This window comes from Giraffa tippelskirchi, chromosome 6, assembly GCF_054371585.1.
Source record: "Giraffa tippelskirchi isolate mGirTip1 chromosome 6, T2T-mGirTip1v1.2.pri, whole genome shotgun sequence".
Lineage (NCBI taxonomy): Eukaryota > Metazoa > Chordata > Mammalia > Artiodactyla > Giraffidae > Giraffa > Giraffa tippelskirchi.
Window position 1 is genome coordinate 51,588,997 of NC_137280.1, and position 15,583 is coordinate 51,604,579.

Consider the following 15,583-nt stretch of genomic DNA (forward strand, 5'->3'; position numbering starts at 1 on the left):
GAATGAATGAATTCTGTATCTAGCAATTTAAAAATGCTAATTTTAATTGTTACCACTGTAATTTTCTACTAAATTAGTGAAAACTTTCCTACATTCTTGAAAGTTTATAGAAACTATGGTCAAGAAACTGTTTTCCTATGTATTATACTATCATTTAAAACATAAACACAAGGACATTCACTGCAATTAACAATACCAAGAGATATAAGGTAAAATAAGATTGTAAAAACAATATTAAGATGACACTATTATGTAAGTCCTAGAGGTAAGCTTAAAAGTACTAAATATGGTATCTATTACACAATATTATTAATAAAAGTGCTTTGGCCTTCAAGCAGAAATACACCTGATTAATTCATGTATTGCATTAACTCATATAATACATATTAAATCATTGAAAAAGGGAAAAAATGTTTTTCTGAGTTCTACACAGATCCTTATTTCTACTGCCAAGTATTTTGGATAATACTGAACAGTGACCTAGCCACCAAACAAATCAGTGGGTTTTATTTTAAATTACTAATCAGATAAAATGCCATAAAAATATTCTTTAAAATACAGCTTCCAACAAAAACTACTTCAAATAATAATAAATTTCAATAAAGCTTATGATCTGTATTTTAAAAAACAAAAGAAACCTCTTAATATTCTAAAAATTTCATAATTTAAGAAATCAATAACTTATATTTGGGACAATGTACAAGACAGGCACTTTAACAGTTACCACATAAACAGCTATCCAGTCTTCACCATTACCCAAAAAAGATTTATAGATATAGTCTTTTTACCTTTTATTTCCAATAAGCATAATGACCATGTTGGAATTGGAATGCTGGCGCGCATCTTCTAACCAGGTTGTCAAGTGGTTGAATGTGTCTCTCCTAAACATAAATGATAATCTGATAACTATTTTCAAAGTATTTTCCCTAGTGCTATACAATGAACAGTATACACTCCATTAAAGATTATTTTTAGCCATATGAAATGATGAAACAAGAAACAGATTTTAAGTACAGTATCTGAAGTCACAGCTCAATGACTATACTTCAATTTAGGAATTAAATGTAACCTCACTTCAGGCAATTACAATGTATAAATATCATTACCAAACTGATTAATTGGGATGCTTATTTATATAAGAGAGCAACTCAGTTACAGATTTCTGTAGGAAATTTAAATTTAGTTCAAGATAGCCACAAGTTTTAAAGGCAAGTAGTCAGGACATAAAGGCAAAGCTATACTTTTACTACTGATACTTAGAAAAATTCTCTGCATTGACCACTGAGCCAAACAACCTGCAAGTTCTCACCTTGTAATATCATACACTAGCAAAGCGCCTGCTGCTCCTCTGTAATATGACCGTGTGATGGAACGGAAGGACTCTTGCCCTGCCTGTGAGGAGAGAAGAAAAGGTTGCGAGTTCCCTTTAATAAGCAGTCCTCTATGTTTTCTTATTATTCATATGTGGAATATATGGACAGGGAGAGAATGAGTACATAAAGGAAAAGAAGAAATCCTAACTTCACCAGTCTTAGGAAAAAGTCACATAATACCACTACTGCTCAAGTCAACCAGACACACATGCAACCCACACCCCCCAGCCCCCAAAACAAGACCTCGAAACCTTTTTTGGCAATCCCTGACAACCCAATTTACTGAATGGCTTCACAATACATGAATCATTATTAGAACACAGAATGGACTCCTAGCAACTAAGCTCTGAAGACAAATTTGAAAGGAAGCAAATAACCCAGAGCCTCACATTTGAATTCAATAACCCACTCCCTGGGGCAGCTGTTGACACTAGAATAAGTAAAGTCCATTGTAAATAAATGATGAATGACATCTTTACGCCCACCATCTGCTGGTGTAAAGGTTGTTGGAAGGCCAAGGATGCAGATTTTATCAGTTATATCATAAACTGCAGTGAGCTTTCAACAGTGATCAGATGGAATTCTTTGAGCAATCATTTTATTATGAAAAACAGAAAATGGTTCTGAATTTATGTAATTCTTTTCTCTACACTTAATCAATTTTCTCTGTATTTGATATATAATGCTTGTCAAAAGGCAAGAGGACATAAAAGTCATCTTAATACCCACTTGTGAAAACAGACTTCAGAGATACTAGTTAATTTCTCTCTTCTACTAGTGGCACTAGTGTTCTGCTTCTTAAGAAAGGCTGATGAGCGATATGCCTTTTGACTCTGAGTTTAAAATTGAGACAAGTCTTATTGAAAATAACTTCTCATTTTTAATCATTTCAACCTTTGAGAAAAAAATGGCATGTAAATTAAGAACGTAATAAAGCCTGTTTTCACCATTTTTTAATTAAAAATCTACTAATTCTTTGCATTCTGAGTTCTGATCTTCCAGCGTAAATATTCAGTCCTTCCCACCCTCAGAATGCACACGGACAGCTAGGGTTCTGCTCCGTTCTAGTAGTAATACTCAAGTGCTGTCACTGTGGTTCTTCCTATCTTCCCAGGGCCTAGCACTGGGTCTGGCACACACCAGACATGCAGAGAAAGCCTGCTGAGTGAAAGAATGAATTCTAATGTCTCAGGCAAACGCACAAAACGATTATCACTCCATCCTGATGTCACATCCATAGTGATGTCCACCTAAATGAGTGGACATCAGTAGGTCCTGACATACTAAGATTCAGTAAAAAAGAACTTCTCCCAGTGGAAACTAAAGAATGAGACCTTCTTTTGGTAACTTAAAAGTAATTCTGGCACTATGTCTTGTGATAAATGAGATACTGAGAAAGCCATCACATAAAAGGGCTGTAAAAACAGCCAACTCATTTCACAGAGTTTGAGGTTAAAACACTAGATACTAGCTGGAAGTATGAAACTACTCACAATTATTTTTATGTAATTTATTGAGACACAGCTTTCAAAAAAAATTCTCTCAAATCCAAGTTCAAAAGGCAAGCCTTATGGGAATTTCCTCTTTAACTGCTTAGCATGGGAAAACTAAGGAATAGATTTTTAAGAGATTTACTTCACTGTTAATGATACATACCAAGGAAGGATTATGTGGTAAACAATACAAAAAAGCTAAGTATTTTATGTGTTCAAGATGAAAATCAAGTTTAGAGCTCTTCTATCTCCCAAGTCTACACAAAGAGCAAATGTGAAAGTTCTTTAAATCGATCTTGGTAGGCTCTTTTGTGGGATGAATTAAAATGAATATAGTTGACCCTTGAACAACATGGTTTTGAACTCTGTGGGTCCACTTATATGTGGAGCTTTTTCAATGGAAAATAGTCTGAGGCTGGTTGAATCCATGGACATGGAAGAACCAGGGATAGGAAGAACCATGGAGAAGAAGGGCCAACTATACATCCAGAGTTTTGACCGTGGAGGGTTGGCAACCCTAACCCCACACTGTTCAAGGGTTAACTGTACACTGCTACAGATTGTACAGAAGAACTATTCTGAGATCTAAAACTTCAGGGTTTATAGTCCAAATAAGAAATAGTAAAACGGAAACAAACTTAGGAAAAGCACATATCTGTATATCATTCCCATTCCTCCTGAATTGTTTTACAAAGAACAAACATGTTGCAATACGGAAATAACGTATATTATGCATCACTTTCTACTAAATCCACTGAATCTGGATCTTGCCATAATTACAAAATCAAACAAAAATTCAAGCAAAAAATGACAACATTCCAGGTGAGGGTTATGAACGCAGCTATGCATCTTAAAATCTATGATTACTTTGTAATAAGCAAAGATCAGTATTCAGAAGTTTCTTGAGACCTGACTTGTAGGAACATCCCATACTCTGGCCTACTAAACAACTAACTGCAGAAAGCTAGCCCAATGGTTAATTATCTTAATCATAATAAAGCAAAGTAATCTAGTCTTTAAAAAACACTTTAATATAAACCTGTCCAAACTGTGATCAACTGATACAGTTTTAGGTGAAAAGAAAATCAATTTAGGATATATAGATGTTTTTCAATCTCTTCACTATAAGATGGTGGCTTAAAGAGATTTTAGAAGTTTGAAACTGAACAAGATACAGAATTATTTGTAGAAAGGGACTCCTAATAGTAGCTAAGGATATAAAGATTCCCCCAAATTGGCTTCTCTATGTGCCTTTCCGTTGATAACAATTTTTGTAGTAACTAGTTTGGTAATTTAACTCCTCCTCCTCTGTTACCTCCATTAATATACAACTCTACATGCATCAAGCTAGTGTTCAAAAATCTTTATCCTGAATGTAAATCCAAACCTCTTGGGAATCTGATTTCTATTTGTTTCTCTAGAATTTTATATTATTATTCAGTAAAAGTCTTATTCATACAGTCATTTTTTTTCCTACTGGTATTCTATCCATATTCTGAACATTCCTGCTTCTGTGCCTCTGTTTTAACTGTCTGTCTGAAAATTTTTCTCCTCTTTCTACTTCCCCAATATCTATTCCCTCTGAGGACCAGTTCAAGCTCCCTAATCCTCTCACAAAGCTAGGAAGCTTGTCCACCACAACCTATACTTAGCCTTTCCCCCTCACAAATCCAAAAGCAACTTCATGTGATCATTTGGGTCTAATACTATTGATTAGATAAAAGGAACACACTACTCACACACTTATCTTTTTTCCTCCTTAGATCTCCTTGAGGGATAGCCCAATTCAGAATACTGAAGTTTATTTATAGCAGACACTCAAATATGTCATCATGAATGATCCCAAACAGCCAATGAAGTTAGAAAATTAAAATTTGTGAGAATCAATACTACAGTAATATCTTTTAGTTTCATTGTTAGTCATTTATCTAACAACTCCAGTTACATGGAACACAGCTGAGAGCCAAAAAGAAAAAAAGATTTCTAAGCAGCCAACTAAGCTGTCCAGGGCCCATACATGGACTGTTAGGTACTTTATTCAACTTAAAAATCTAGACCTGTCATCAAGGACTGCTGTTATCACGGAAAAAGATTCTGAAGTTTACATGCAAGCCTAAGACTTCTGGTTCCGATGACGGCAAGATTAACAAGAATCACAGTAATTTTTAGGCTGTCTTAGTGTCAACAGCAAGGATGGAGAAAAAGTTAACCAGGACTATTTAATTCTAGGTTTTTAAAGGGAATTTCACGTAGAAACTGAAGAAGATTCTGAGAAGAGAAATAAAGGTTGCAAAGATCTAGGCAAGAAGAGATGTTGAATGCTTTGACAAATTTAAGAATATTTATTTTGAAAAAAGACTTAAGAGGATGTAACTGCTGACCTCAGATTCTTTTAACATTGTCATGTAAAAGAAACGGGAGACCATAGGTGGGAGGTAGACATTAATGTAGAGTGACTTCAAGCAAAGTATCTATGCAAGACACAATGTATGAAAAACATATTAAAGAACAGTAAGTAGTTTAGTTCACACTACAGTGAAGGATTTGGGTTGCACAAGAATGTTTTATTAGCTAAGGAAGCAAACTGGTTTCTGTAAAACAATCACTTCTGGAAAAGAAGAGAAACTATTAATACACAAGTAGAAAATATTTCCTTCTGGTTAGAGATCATTAATTAAAATCTCTAGGAAAGAAGGGAGTTTGCATTTTACTTTTCTCTTTTATATGCAGTTCTGAAGTCACGTTGCTTGAGAGAACATAAATCCAGAAAGTTATAAGATGCTACAGGTTGGGGGTGGGGGGGGACACTAAGAAATGGTGAATGCATCAATTTGCACTGCAGAAAGAGGAAACAAGAAAGCATAAAAACACACAGTCCCATATATGATTCTGGAACAGAGCAAGACAGAGATTCAGGGTTTCCCATTTTGGGATGACTGTGTGGCACATAGGAAAGATGAGGAAACCTAGGTCTCACAACAGCCTTCAGAAATTTGCTTGGCATTCCTGAGAATCCAGTCTGTGAGACTGAATATTCTTCAAGGTACCTTCCTTCAGTAATGGCTATTAAAGGTGACAGGTGAGACACTAAGACTGCAAGATTAGGAATTAAAAAAAAAAGACCAGGGGCACGTGGCAGTAAAATTCCCTGTATTTTCCATTTCATTTACTAGTTTAGAGATATGCTCTTTGTCATCTTAAACCTTTTGGATTTTCTCAACTGAGGTTCAGTGAAGAATTAAGTCCTAACTGCCCTAAGGTAGTGGAGCTCACAGTGGGATACCTGGACCCCTGGGAGTCCTTGACACTCCTGAAGGGCCCATGAGGTCCTCCATTCCCCAACTACCTATTTGTGTGAGGTTGTATTCTCTTCATCAGTTCAGTTCAGTTGCTCAGTTGTGTCCGACTCTTTGCGACCCCATGGACTGCAGCACGCCAGGCCTCCCTGTCTGTCACCAACTCCTGGAGTTTACTCAAACTCATGTCCATTGAGTCTGTGATGCCGTCCAGTAGCATATTGGGTACCTACCAACCTGGGGTCCTATCTTCTTGCCTTTTCATACTGTTCATGAGGTTCTCAAGGCAAGAATACTGAAGTGGTTTCCATTTCCTTCTCCAGTGGACCACATTTTGTTAGAACTCTCCACCAATACCCATCTGTCTTGGGTGGCCCTACACGGCATGGCTCATAGTTTCACTGAGTTAGACAAAGCTGTGGTCCATGTGATTAGATTGGTTAGTTTTCTGTGATGGTGGTTTTCAGTCTGTCTGCCCTCTGATGGAGAAGGATAAGAGGCTTATGGAAGCTTCCTGATGGGAGAGACTGACTGAGGAGGAAACTGGGTCTTGTTCTGATGGGTGGGGCCATTCCCTTCATAGACTTCAACAAAACAACACACAAAAGACTTGATGCAGAGGGCGACACAAGAATCCAGCTGTCTTCTACTAAGCAGAGTGTAAAGACAATTTTCAAAATGTAACAAAATGACACTCTTCACACTGGAAAATAGCTTTTTGTCTTGGGAAAATGGTCAACTTCCAGAAAAACTGCATTGTTCACCCTAATATAAATGAGTTTATCAGGGTTATTCTACAATCAATTAATAATGAACTGTTTAATAAGTTTCTCAGCTTTAATCTATAGTGATAGTGATAGTGGTAGCTATAAGCCACATAAGCAAAGGTTCTTTGAGGTCTCTACATATCAATTGTATACAATAAAGTACTTCTCTTTTACGCAGAAGATGGGAAAATAAAGAAAATAGTCATGCAAATAACTTACTGTGGTTCAGATGAGAAACCGCCATTAAAAACTAAGTGACAGGATACTGAACTGGCATTCACTGAATGTAAACGACGGGACTGGGAGCAAGGTAGCAGCAAGTGCTCAGGACTAAATCGTACTTTTAGGATAAATTAATAAACTATCAGATCAAGTGACTCTATGGTACTGACATTCATATATTTTAATTCACATGTATACTTTAGAAATACTGTTTGTTTTTCTTAAAAACATAGTTTCTGGAGCATTTCTACTTAGATTCCATAGCCTGAGCATTTGCTCAAATATATTCCCCTACACCTTACACCTAGGGTACCTCTGTTGAAAATACTGTATGATAAAAATGAATCTTTTCTGTTACCACATTTTATCTCATGGTTGCAGGAGCGTCAGTGTCTAAAATAACTAAAACTGAACAAACACCCAACAATGTACTTTTATAAAATGACTTTACTGAGGTCATACAAGGTATTTTCGCTATACTTACCGTATCCCATATCTGAAGTTTTATCTGTTTTCCATCAATAGTTATCATTCGAGCACCAAACTCAACACCTGAATAGAACAGAAAGTGTTTTGTTAGGCAAATTAGTGGGAATACATTTCACATTTAAGGATTTTTTTAAAAAAAGGGTATTTCTAGGACATGCTATGCCAAATGATACACAGATTAACAAATATAGCTCCCATCCTTAGAAAATGTATAGGTTAAGGCAGAGGTATTCAGAAGACATAGGCTAAGAATATAATTAAACACTAAGGTATCTGAGTCTCGTGTAGTCGAAACACCAACTGTGGCCTTCATGTTTTGCAGGCTCGGTAATATTAAAAATAATTAGAAATGAGATCCAAGAACCAATTTCTTAAAAACTATTAATGTGGTTTAACAATCACTAAAATGGACAGATGAATTTTGACATCATAGTCTTAGTTCCATCATGGGTTATCAACTAGGAAAGAAATCTCCAAATTCATTCACTAGAGATGACCACTGTTTAAACATATTTTCAGACATCGCACCATGAATAAATACACATAGAAGCATACAGTTTTATATAAATGGGAACACATAAATGCTGTTCTGCAATCTGCTTTTCAGTCACTATGTCATAAACATTATTCCATACCACAAAGTACTTTTACAATAAAAAAATTATACCATTATTTTTGATGGCCACATAATAGTCCTGTATGTTATGTATCTTTAGGTATATATGCATTTTATTAAGTTGGTACTCTACTGCTACAAATTCTGGTTGTTTTCAAATCTTCACCAAGTAGTTAATGCTGAAATGTATTTTCTGCATGTATTTTTCAACTTATGATTATGATTTTTGGCAAATTACAGGAGACAGGATTGCAGGTTAAGGGAATACAAACTTTACACTTACCAGCTTACTACTTTGGCTTTTTTCCTTGCATTTACCATCTTTTGAAAATACTCATTCAATCATCAAAATAGGAGGAGGAGAAAAAGGGGATAATTTCAGAAGAGCAAACAGCTGTGAAGGAGACTCTGCAAGAAGTCTATCACTTACATTACACCAAATCATTACTGCTTGGAGTGTGTTCTTTCAGTATTTAGATCAGAGTCAGGGTGATGGGGAGACACACATGGTCCCCAGAAACCAGATGTCATCCTGGCAGAAAAGCAGCCTTTAGTTGCCCAGGGAAGGGCACACTGCCCAGTGCCAGAATTTCATTTCAGCATCTCCTATAATTCCCCCAACTGTGATCAGGAAGGTGAGATAGAAAGGTGATTTACCCTTCCAGGATATGTAACTTGATTGAGTTTTTATTCTGTATTTTATTATTTATTCCATACTAGGGGCAAAGTCAATACAAAGAAATTAATGGTATGTTTCTCAGATTCAGAAATACAGGAAAAGCACAGAGAAAAGACCTAAGAGTCAGGATGTACTAGAAAGAAAAATGCAAAACTGTACAATTAACCTCATATAAAACCACTACAATGTTTACACATCTACCTATCAATATGCATATATTCATATACCATCTATGCCACAGGGTGGGGGAATACCCACAACAACAATCCACCAGCTTACTCAGTGACATGAAAATGAGTGGCTGAGGAAAGAAACTAGCGGCTACGGACGGTACAATGCTCTTTGAAATGCCCACTATTTAAAAGGAATGTCCTAAAGTACAAAATTCTACAGATCAGCAAGATAGTTGACAAAATGGAAGCCTTTTCATGAATCAATTGTAGCCACAGAGAGAAATCCTGTTTTTCCTCCCATTGTCATGGAAAGACTTTTCACCACAACCCAAAAACATCTGCATTGCTCAGTGGGATTCAAGATTTCTTAAATCCAATTCATAATGTCAAATTTGACGAAAAACAATGGCAAATTAGAAACAGACCCTTGACTGACACCATGGATGGGTAGGCAAGGCAAGCAAGGACCAGCGCCCTGAGCAGAGGGATGAAGGTACTCAAACTGACTGGCAACCATTCCGTCCTTTGACAGGAGGATGGCTGTTATGGTTTCTGCTTTCCAGCCTCTTAGGATGCTTCACTCCTGCCCATTTCCAAGTCCACGTCCCCACCCTCTTGTGAATTCTACATAAAACTCCAGACACTCTAATACATCCCTTTGCTTAACTTAACCCATAGTTGAGTTTTGGCATATTTAGCCCTTTATTCAAAGTATACACACAGAGACTACTGATGCTTAAGAAGTCTTCAAAGATTTTGCCTCTAAAAAACACACTTAATTTTAAAACCATGTTATATGAAAATCAAGACTGTTTCTAAAGCAGGAAAATACAGAAAGATTGCCATTTTAACTTCACTTATTGATAGGGTCAGGACAGAGAACAAAAACAAGAGGCCAAGAAACTAGTTTTAAAAGGCTACTACTATATTATCCAGGAATGAGATAAGAAAAAACCAATAAGCACAGTTGATTACTGAAAAACTATGATTTCTGTTTTCCTATCAAGTGAAACAGAAACAATTCAATTTTAGCTTCATGAAAACATAACTCTTTCCAATTCACCTTCTCATAACTGGGTTCATTCAGCGCAGGCTTTACCTTTGTATTCTATGTGGTAAAAGAAAATGCTGAAAGCTGAAGTGTCCTAGAAGTTTTAGAAACAAACAAAAACCCAAAATCTTACACATCTTTTCTGGACTGTAAAAATTTTAAATCATTTTAGTTAAGTATATATTTGTGTGTGTGTGTGTATGTGTGTGTATGCTTAAGAAGCTTATTTAGAAAGTTTTCTTTTTTTTTTATGAGATAAACCATCATCCCCTACGCCCTTTAGCCTCTCTTTCCAGATACATTTTCAATTAACAGCCAATTCTGGCTGCCAGAGAAATTATCTGTGGAGCCAAAGGCCAGGCCTCATTTACCTGACACTGTCAGGGAGTGATGCTTAGTTTTTCAGATGTTACTCACTTCCAGCCTTCCAGGACAAAACACTCTGAGCGTAAATACACACTTTCTAAATTACCTCTGGATCGTGATCATCCTTGTAGAGTAAGTGCTTGCATCCTTGCATAGTAAACATTTATTTAGTACTCAACAATCGATACCTACTAATTGTGTGACCCTGAGCAAGTTACTATATCTCTTCTGTTTTAGTTTTTCTTATTTGTAAATGGTATTAATGATATCTATCTCATAAAATTTCTTCAAGATTAAGAGTTATTATGTATGTGGAATCTAAGAAATGATACAAATGAACTTATTTATAAAAATGGAAATACAGACACAGAAAACAAACTTATGGTTATCAAAGGGGATGGCGGGGGGAGACATAAATTAGGAGTCTGGGATAAACACAGACACACTACTATGTATAAAATAGGTAAACAACAAAGACCTACTGTATAGCACAGAGAACTATACTCAAGATCGTAATAACCTATAATGGACAAGAATCTGAAAAAGAACATATACACGTATATATGTATAACTGAATCACTTTGCTGTACACTGAAACTAACATAACATTGTAAGTTAATTATACTTCAATTTAAAATAAAGTTACCACATGCCTTAGTTACCATATACTTACTGCCTGGCACACAGTAGTATTTTGTATGGATCCATTATCATTATTATTTCATACTATACACCAAGATTTCTAACTAATGATGACACGTCACTCATGAGGGGACTACTGATGACAGCCGCAATGAGAAAGGGCCCCCTGCCAGAACCAGGGAACCGTGGAGGTGCAGAGGCAGAGTGAGGCTCCTCTCCCGAAACGGTGCTGCCAAAGCAGACAGCAGGGCTGCTATCAAGCAAACAGCCATAAGGAGCCTTTCTCAGACTGTCTTGAGAAAAAAAAGAATCTACTCCTGGAACTTAGAAACTGCAGAGGTTCAAAACAGAGACTGGTGGGGAAGAAGGCCTGATACTCCTAGAAACAAAAGGAAAACCTTACATAAAAAAGTAATTCCTTTATTTTCTATGAAAAATAGACAGGAAACACCATGCTTAAAGATAAAACATTAGAGGATTTAAAATCACACTGACAAAAAGAATACACTGCCCTCAACTTATAAATTATTCTAGAAATTTTGGTTATAAATTACAAAAACAAAACTATAGATATTAGCAAAAACAAAAGGTACAGATATTAGCTAAGAAAATATGACTTACAGATAAGGCCAAAATGTCTACCTAGAACATGCAAAATAATTAAATAATGGTGGGAAAAACTTGTTTACAATAGCAACAAAATCCATAAAATACAAAAATAACGTAAAAGCACAAGACCTTATGTAAAACTTTACTGAAGAGCATTTTAAAAGCTGGAATAAAAGAAAACATCTTATGTGTATAAATAGCTAATCTTAATATAGTAAAAACATAAACTGTCTCCAAACTAGTCCATCAATTTAATATATTTCCTACCAAATTTTAAAAGCCTCACTAAAAATTTTGCAATTTGGCAAACAGACTAAAGTTCAACTGGAGAACAAATATACAAAAATAATTAAGAAAATTCAGAAAATTTTTTAGAAATTTAGAATATTTTTAGAAAAAGAAAAACGTCAATCACACATTAAGTAACTAGAAAGTGACTGTAAATGCCAGTATGATACTGCCTCATGAAACAGAAAAAAAAAGAGAGACCCCAAACAGGCTGACATACATACAGAGATTTAGCAGATAACAAAGGCTAAATCAAATAGGAAAGAAAGAATGGCTTATTTAATTAATATTGTGGGGCCACAAGTTATCTAGGGATTAAAGAAAATAACCTACATGACCATATACCAGATGAAGTATAAATTTATAGTATGAGAAGAATATTCTAAAGAATAGGTATACAATTCATACACTTGAAAGGGGATCCCTTCCTTAGTAAGGCTTGAAAGTCATAACGAAAAGCATCAATGGATTTGACTAAAGAAAACTAGTAGCAGAGAGGGCAAAGATAAAAACACAATTCAAAGAAAAGACACAGAAGTGTTTCTCAAACGTATTTTAAGAAGTTCAGCCGCACTAAAAACTAAAGAGTTGAAAAGTCAAATAGCCACTTTTCTCCCTCCAATGCACAAATATTAAAGCCATTCATAAGCTTCAGTCAAGAAAAAGATAAGAACAGGTACTTTAGAACATTCGTGGAGAAGAGCAAATGAGAACAGCTTTGTATGTGTGTTTATGATATATTTAAAAACTCTAGAAGGTGATACACATACCAAACTCTTCACAGTGATTGCTGGAGGGCCAAAGGCAAGTTTACATGGGAAATTTAACTTTCTTTGCATTTTTGCAGTGTTTTCATAACAATCACAACCTGTCAGGAAAATATCTTTATGTTCTAAGATCAGGAAAATGGTCTTTGTGAGATCTGAACCAGATGTTCACAAGGTCTTTTAAGCTATCTTCCTAGTTCTTGGCAATGACATTCTAAATAACTTTATCAGAAAATTGAACCCCAAATAAATGAGGCATACTTTTAATTGATCTCCTGTGGAGCACCTGATATGGGAAATGATACCACCTTTTCCCCAAGAGTATACTTTCATTTTCAGTAGTCACTTCTTAGAGGCTGATGGTTTAAAGTTGGGGAGAGAGGAAGCAAGGTTTAATGAACATGTAAATGGCCTAGCTTCTGGATCAGTATTTGTCAAACTGTCCACTAGTAGGTAGTAAAATAAACATAGTGGGAATGAGTGGGCTATAACTAAGAGGGGGGACAAGGCAGCTGAGGGTGTACACAGGAGTAATTATAATGACATAATTATAAGGCTTAGAATTAAAGCTGGGTAAGGGGAGAAGTAAGAAAGCAAGAGGGGCGAGAGTACAAAGATGGCAGAATCAATGGATTTTACGTCTGATGGGGTAAATAAACTTTTAGTGTCAGGAACCAGAGGGTGTGTGAGCTGAAAGGACGGCAGGGGTGGTCAGATAGCCAGGTGCATGAATCCACGACTCTGGAGTAGTTCCAGACTCTGGTGACAGAAAGGTCTTGGTCAAGACTGCAGGCGAGGAGCTCAGTGGAAGCAGGATCACAGAAGAAACGCAAGTAAAGGAAGCAAGAGGCCAGGATGTGTGTGGGCGTGTGCACAGGGTCAACAATATGAAGCCTATTTCCACCTGGGGAATCCACACACATATTCACAAAAGCCACTGATTCAGTGATTCTCAGCCTTTAATGTTCAAGTGAATCACCCGGAGACCCTGTTGAGATGCAGAATGGGAGCCAGTAGATCCTGTAACAACTCCCAGACGATGCTGATGCTGCTCTTCCAGAGGAACAGCCTCTGAGCCATCCTCTGGATAGCAAGGCTGGAGTCTGGATCCTCAGTGAAATTGTGCCCAGGAAGCTATTTATAGAAAGCTCTTTGATTCCTGGCATAACAATTCTCACTGAGATAGCAGTCAGAGGGTAAGGAACATTTTATACAGTCTTCCCTTGCCTTTTATTTCCTCTTTGCTATCAGTTAATAATTCTGCATCATGACCCAACCTTAACCTTGTCACCTTTCTCTATTCATCAAGCAAAAGGCAAGTATGCAGCAGAATCAAGACACTGTCTCATGCCTACTTTGGCAATCATTCTACACTCCTAGAAAAAGTATGTTCTAAGGACCTTCTAAATTATCTCTATGTCAGAAAAATAAATTCTTGTGATGGGGGTCATGAGTATAGTAGTCGGCGTCCAACCAGAAAAATAGAAACCATACTTAAGTAATTAAAACAGAGGGGATTTAAAGTAGGGAACTGGTTACGTTGAAAGCAGGGCTGGGAAACCCAAGGAGTAGAACATAACGCAACCCAGAGATCAAGAACAGCCGGAAGCTGCTGCTGTCCCCAAGCTGGGGGGCAGAGAGAGAAACCAGGATTTCCAGAGCCCAGGAACCAGACCACCAGTGACTCTGACAGGCAGGGGCTGTACTGAAGCCATGGAGGACGCACAGTAAACCCTGGTAGAGAGGGGAGAAGACCCTCGGCTTCTTTTTGCTTTTCTCCTCCGAACTCCCAGGGACTCCCATCAGCAAGCCCAGAGGCAAGCCGGCCGGTGCAGTTACATGAGTTATGGTTTGCTGAGAACTCCCTCTGATCTACTTCCCCATCTCTCTCTGCAGCAGAGCCTATGCTCTGACAGCAGCGAGGCTCAGGCCTATCCTCCCTACCAGGTGTGCTTCAACGAAAAGGAAGACATTTTTGACCGTACCCTATAAAAAAACAACTGGCTAGCTGTCTTGGGACCGAGTCATGTCTAAGAGGTGGCCTCAAGGTGCAGACCTATTAAAGAGCAGATTCTACAAAAAAGGAGCTCACCCAAGTTAAAATGCATCATGAGAACCAGCATGAAAGAGCAGCACCTGTCTTACCCATCATTAGTGGATATAATTAAAACTACCAAGATGAAAATGGAATCTGCATGTTCTTACTATAAGTAGTCAGTAAGGAAAGATGTTTAATATATCCACAAAGTACATTAGGCTTGGTTGAATACCATCAACTGATCTAATAATCTGATTTATCAACTGTATCTTCGATTCGGTACTTTAAAATATACACCGGACATGAGAATCAACTTGTTACGAATAGTGAGTTAATGATACCTATAGAAAACAAACAGTCACTGGCTGAAAATACACATTAAGCTATCAGTTGTAAAGTTTAACTAGATTTCCAATTACCTTATTTCTACATGGTTGACTCTACTGCAGCCATAGAAGAGGAAATCTAGATTCTTTAGCTTTCGGGGTGTAATTTTTTAAAACAGATTAAGAACACTGGAATAGCACACTTACTGAAAGTTTTTAGTTTTTCACTCATTTTATACTTTTGCATATTAATGAATAATATCACTAAAAACAACCAGTAGAACTAACAGTAATAACAGCTAAAATTTGTTGACCATTTCTTACCAGGGACTCTCCTTTATTCTCCACAATTGAGGAACTACAAAATGCTTGATGGTAGTTTCCCTGG

The 15,583-nt window shown here is 36.7% G+C and overlaps 1 protein-coding gene across 2 annotated transcripts in view; it reads right to left on the reverse strand.

The window, feature by feature from the left end:
* Nucleotides 1-15,583, reverse strand: part of RAB2A (RAB2A, member RAS oncogene family) — a 64,569-nt gene that overhangs the window by 22,165 nt on the left and 26,821 nt on the right. For both annotated transcript variants that reach the window (XM_081504341.1, XM_081504340.1), the window contains exons 3-5: nucleotides 7,636-7,703; nucleotides 1,310-1,392; nucleotides 789-881 (exon numbers count right to left, since the gene is read on the reverse strand). In XM_081504341.1, coding sequence (XP_081360467.1) covers nucleotides 789-881; nucleotides 1,310-1,392; nucleotides 7,636-7,703 — 244 coding nt within the window. The remainder of the gene's footprint in view (nucleotides 1-788; nucleotides 882-1,309; nucleotides 1,393-7,635; nucleotides 7,704-15,583) is intronic.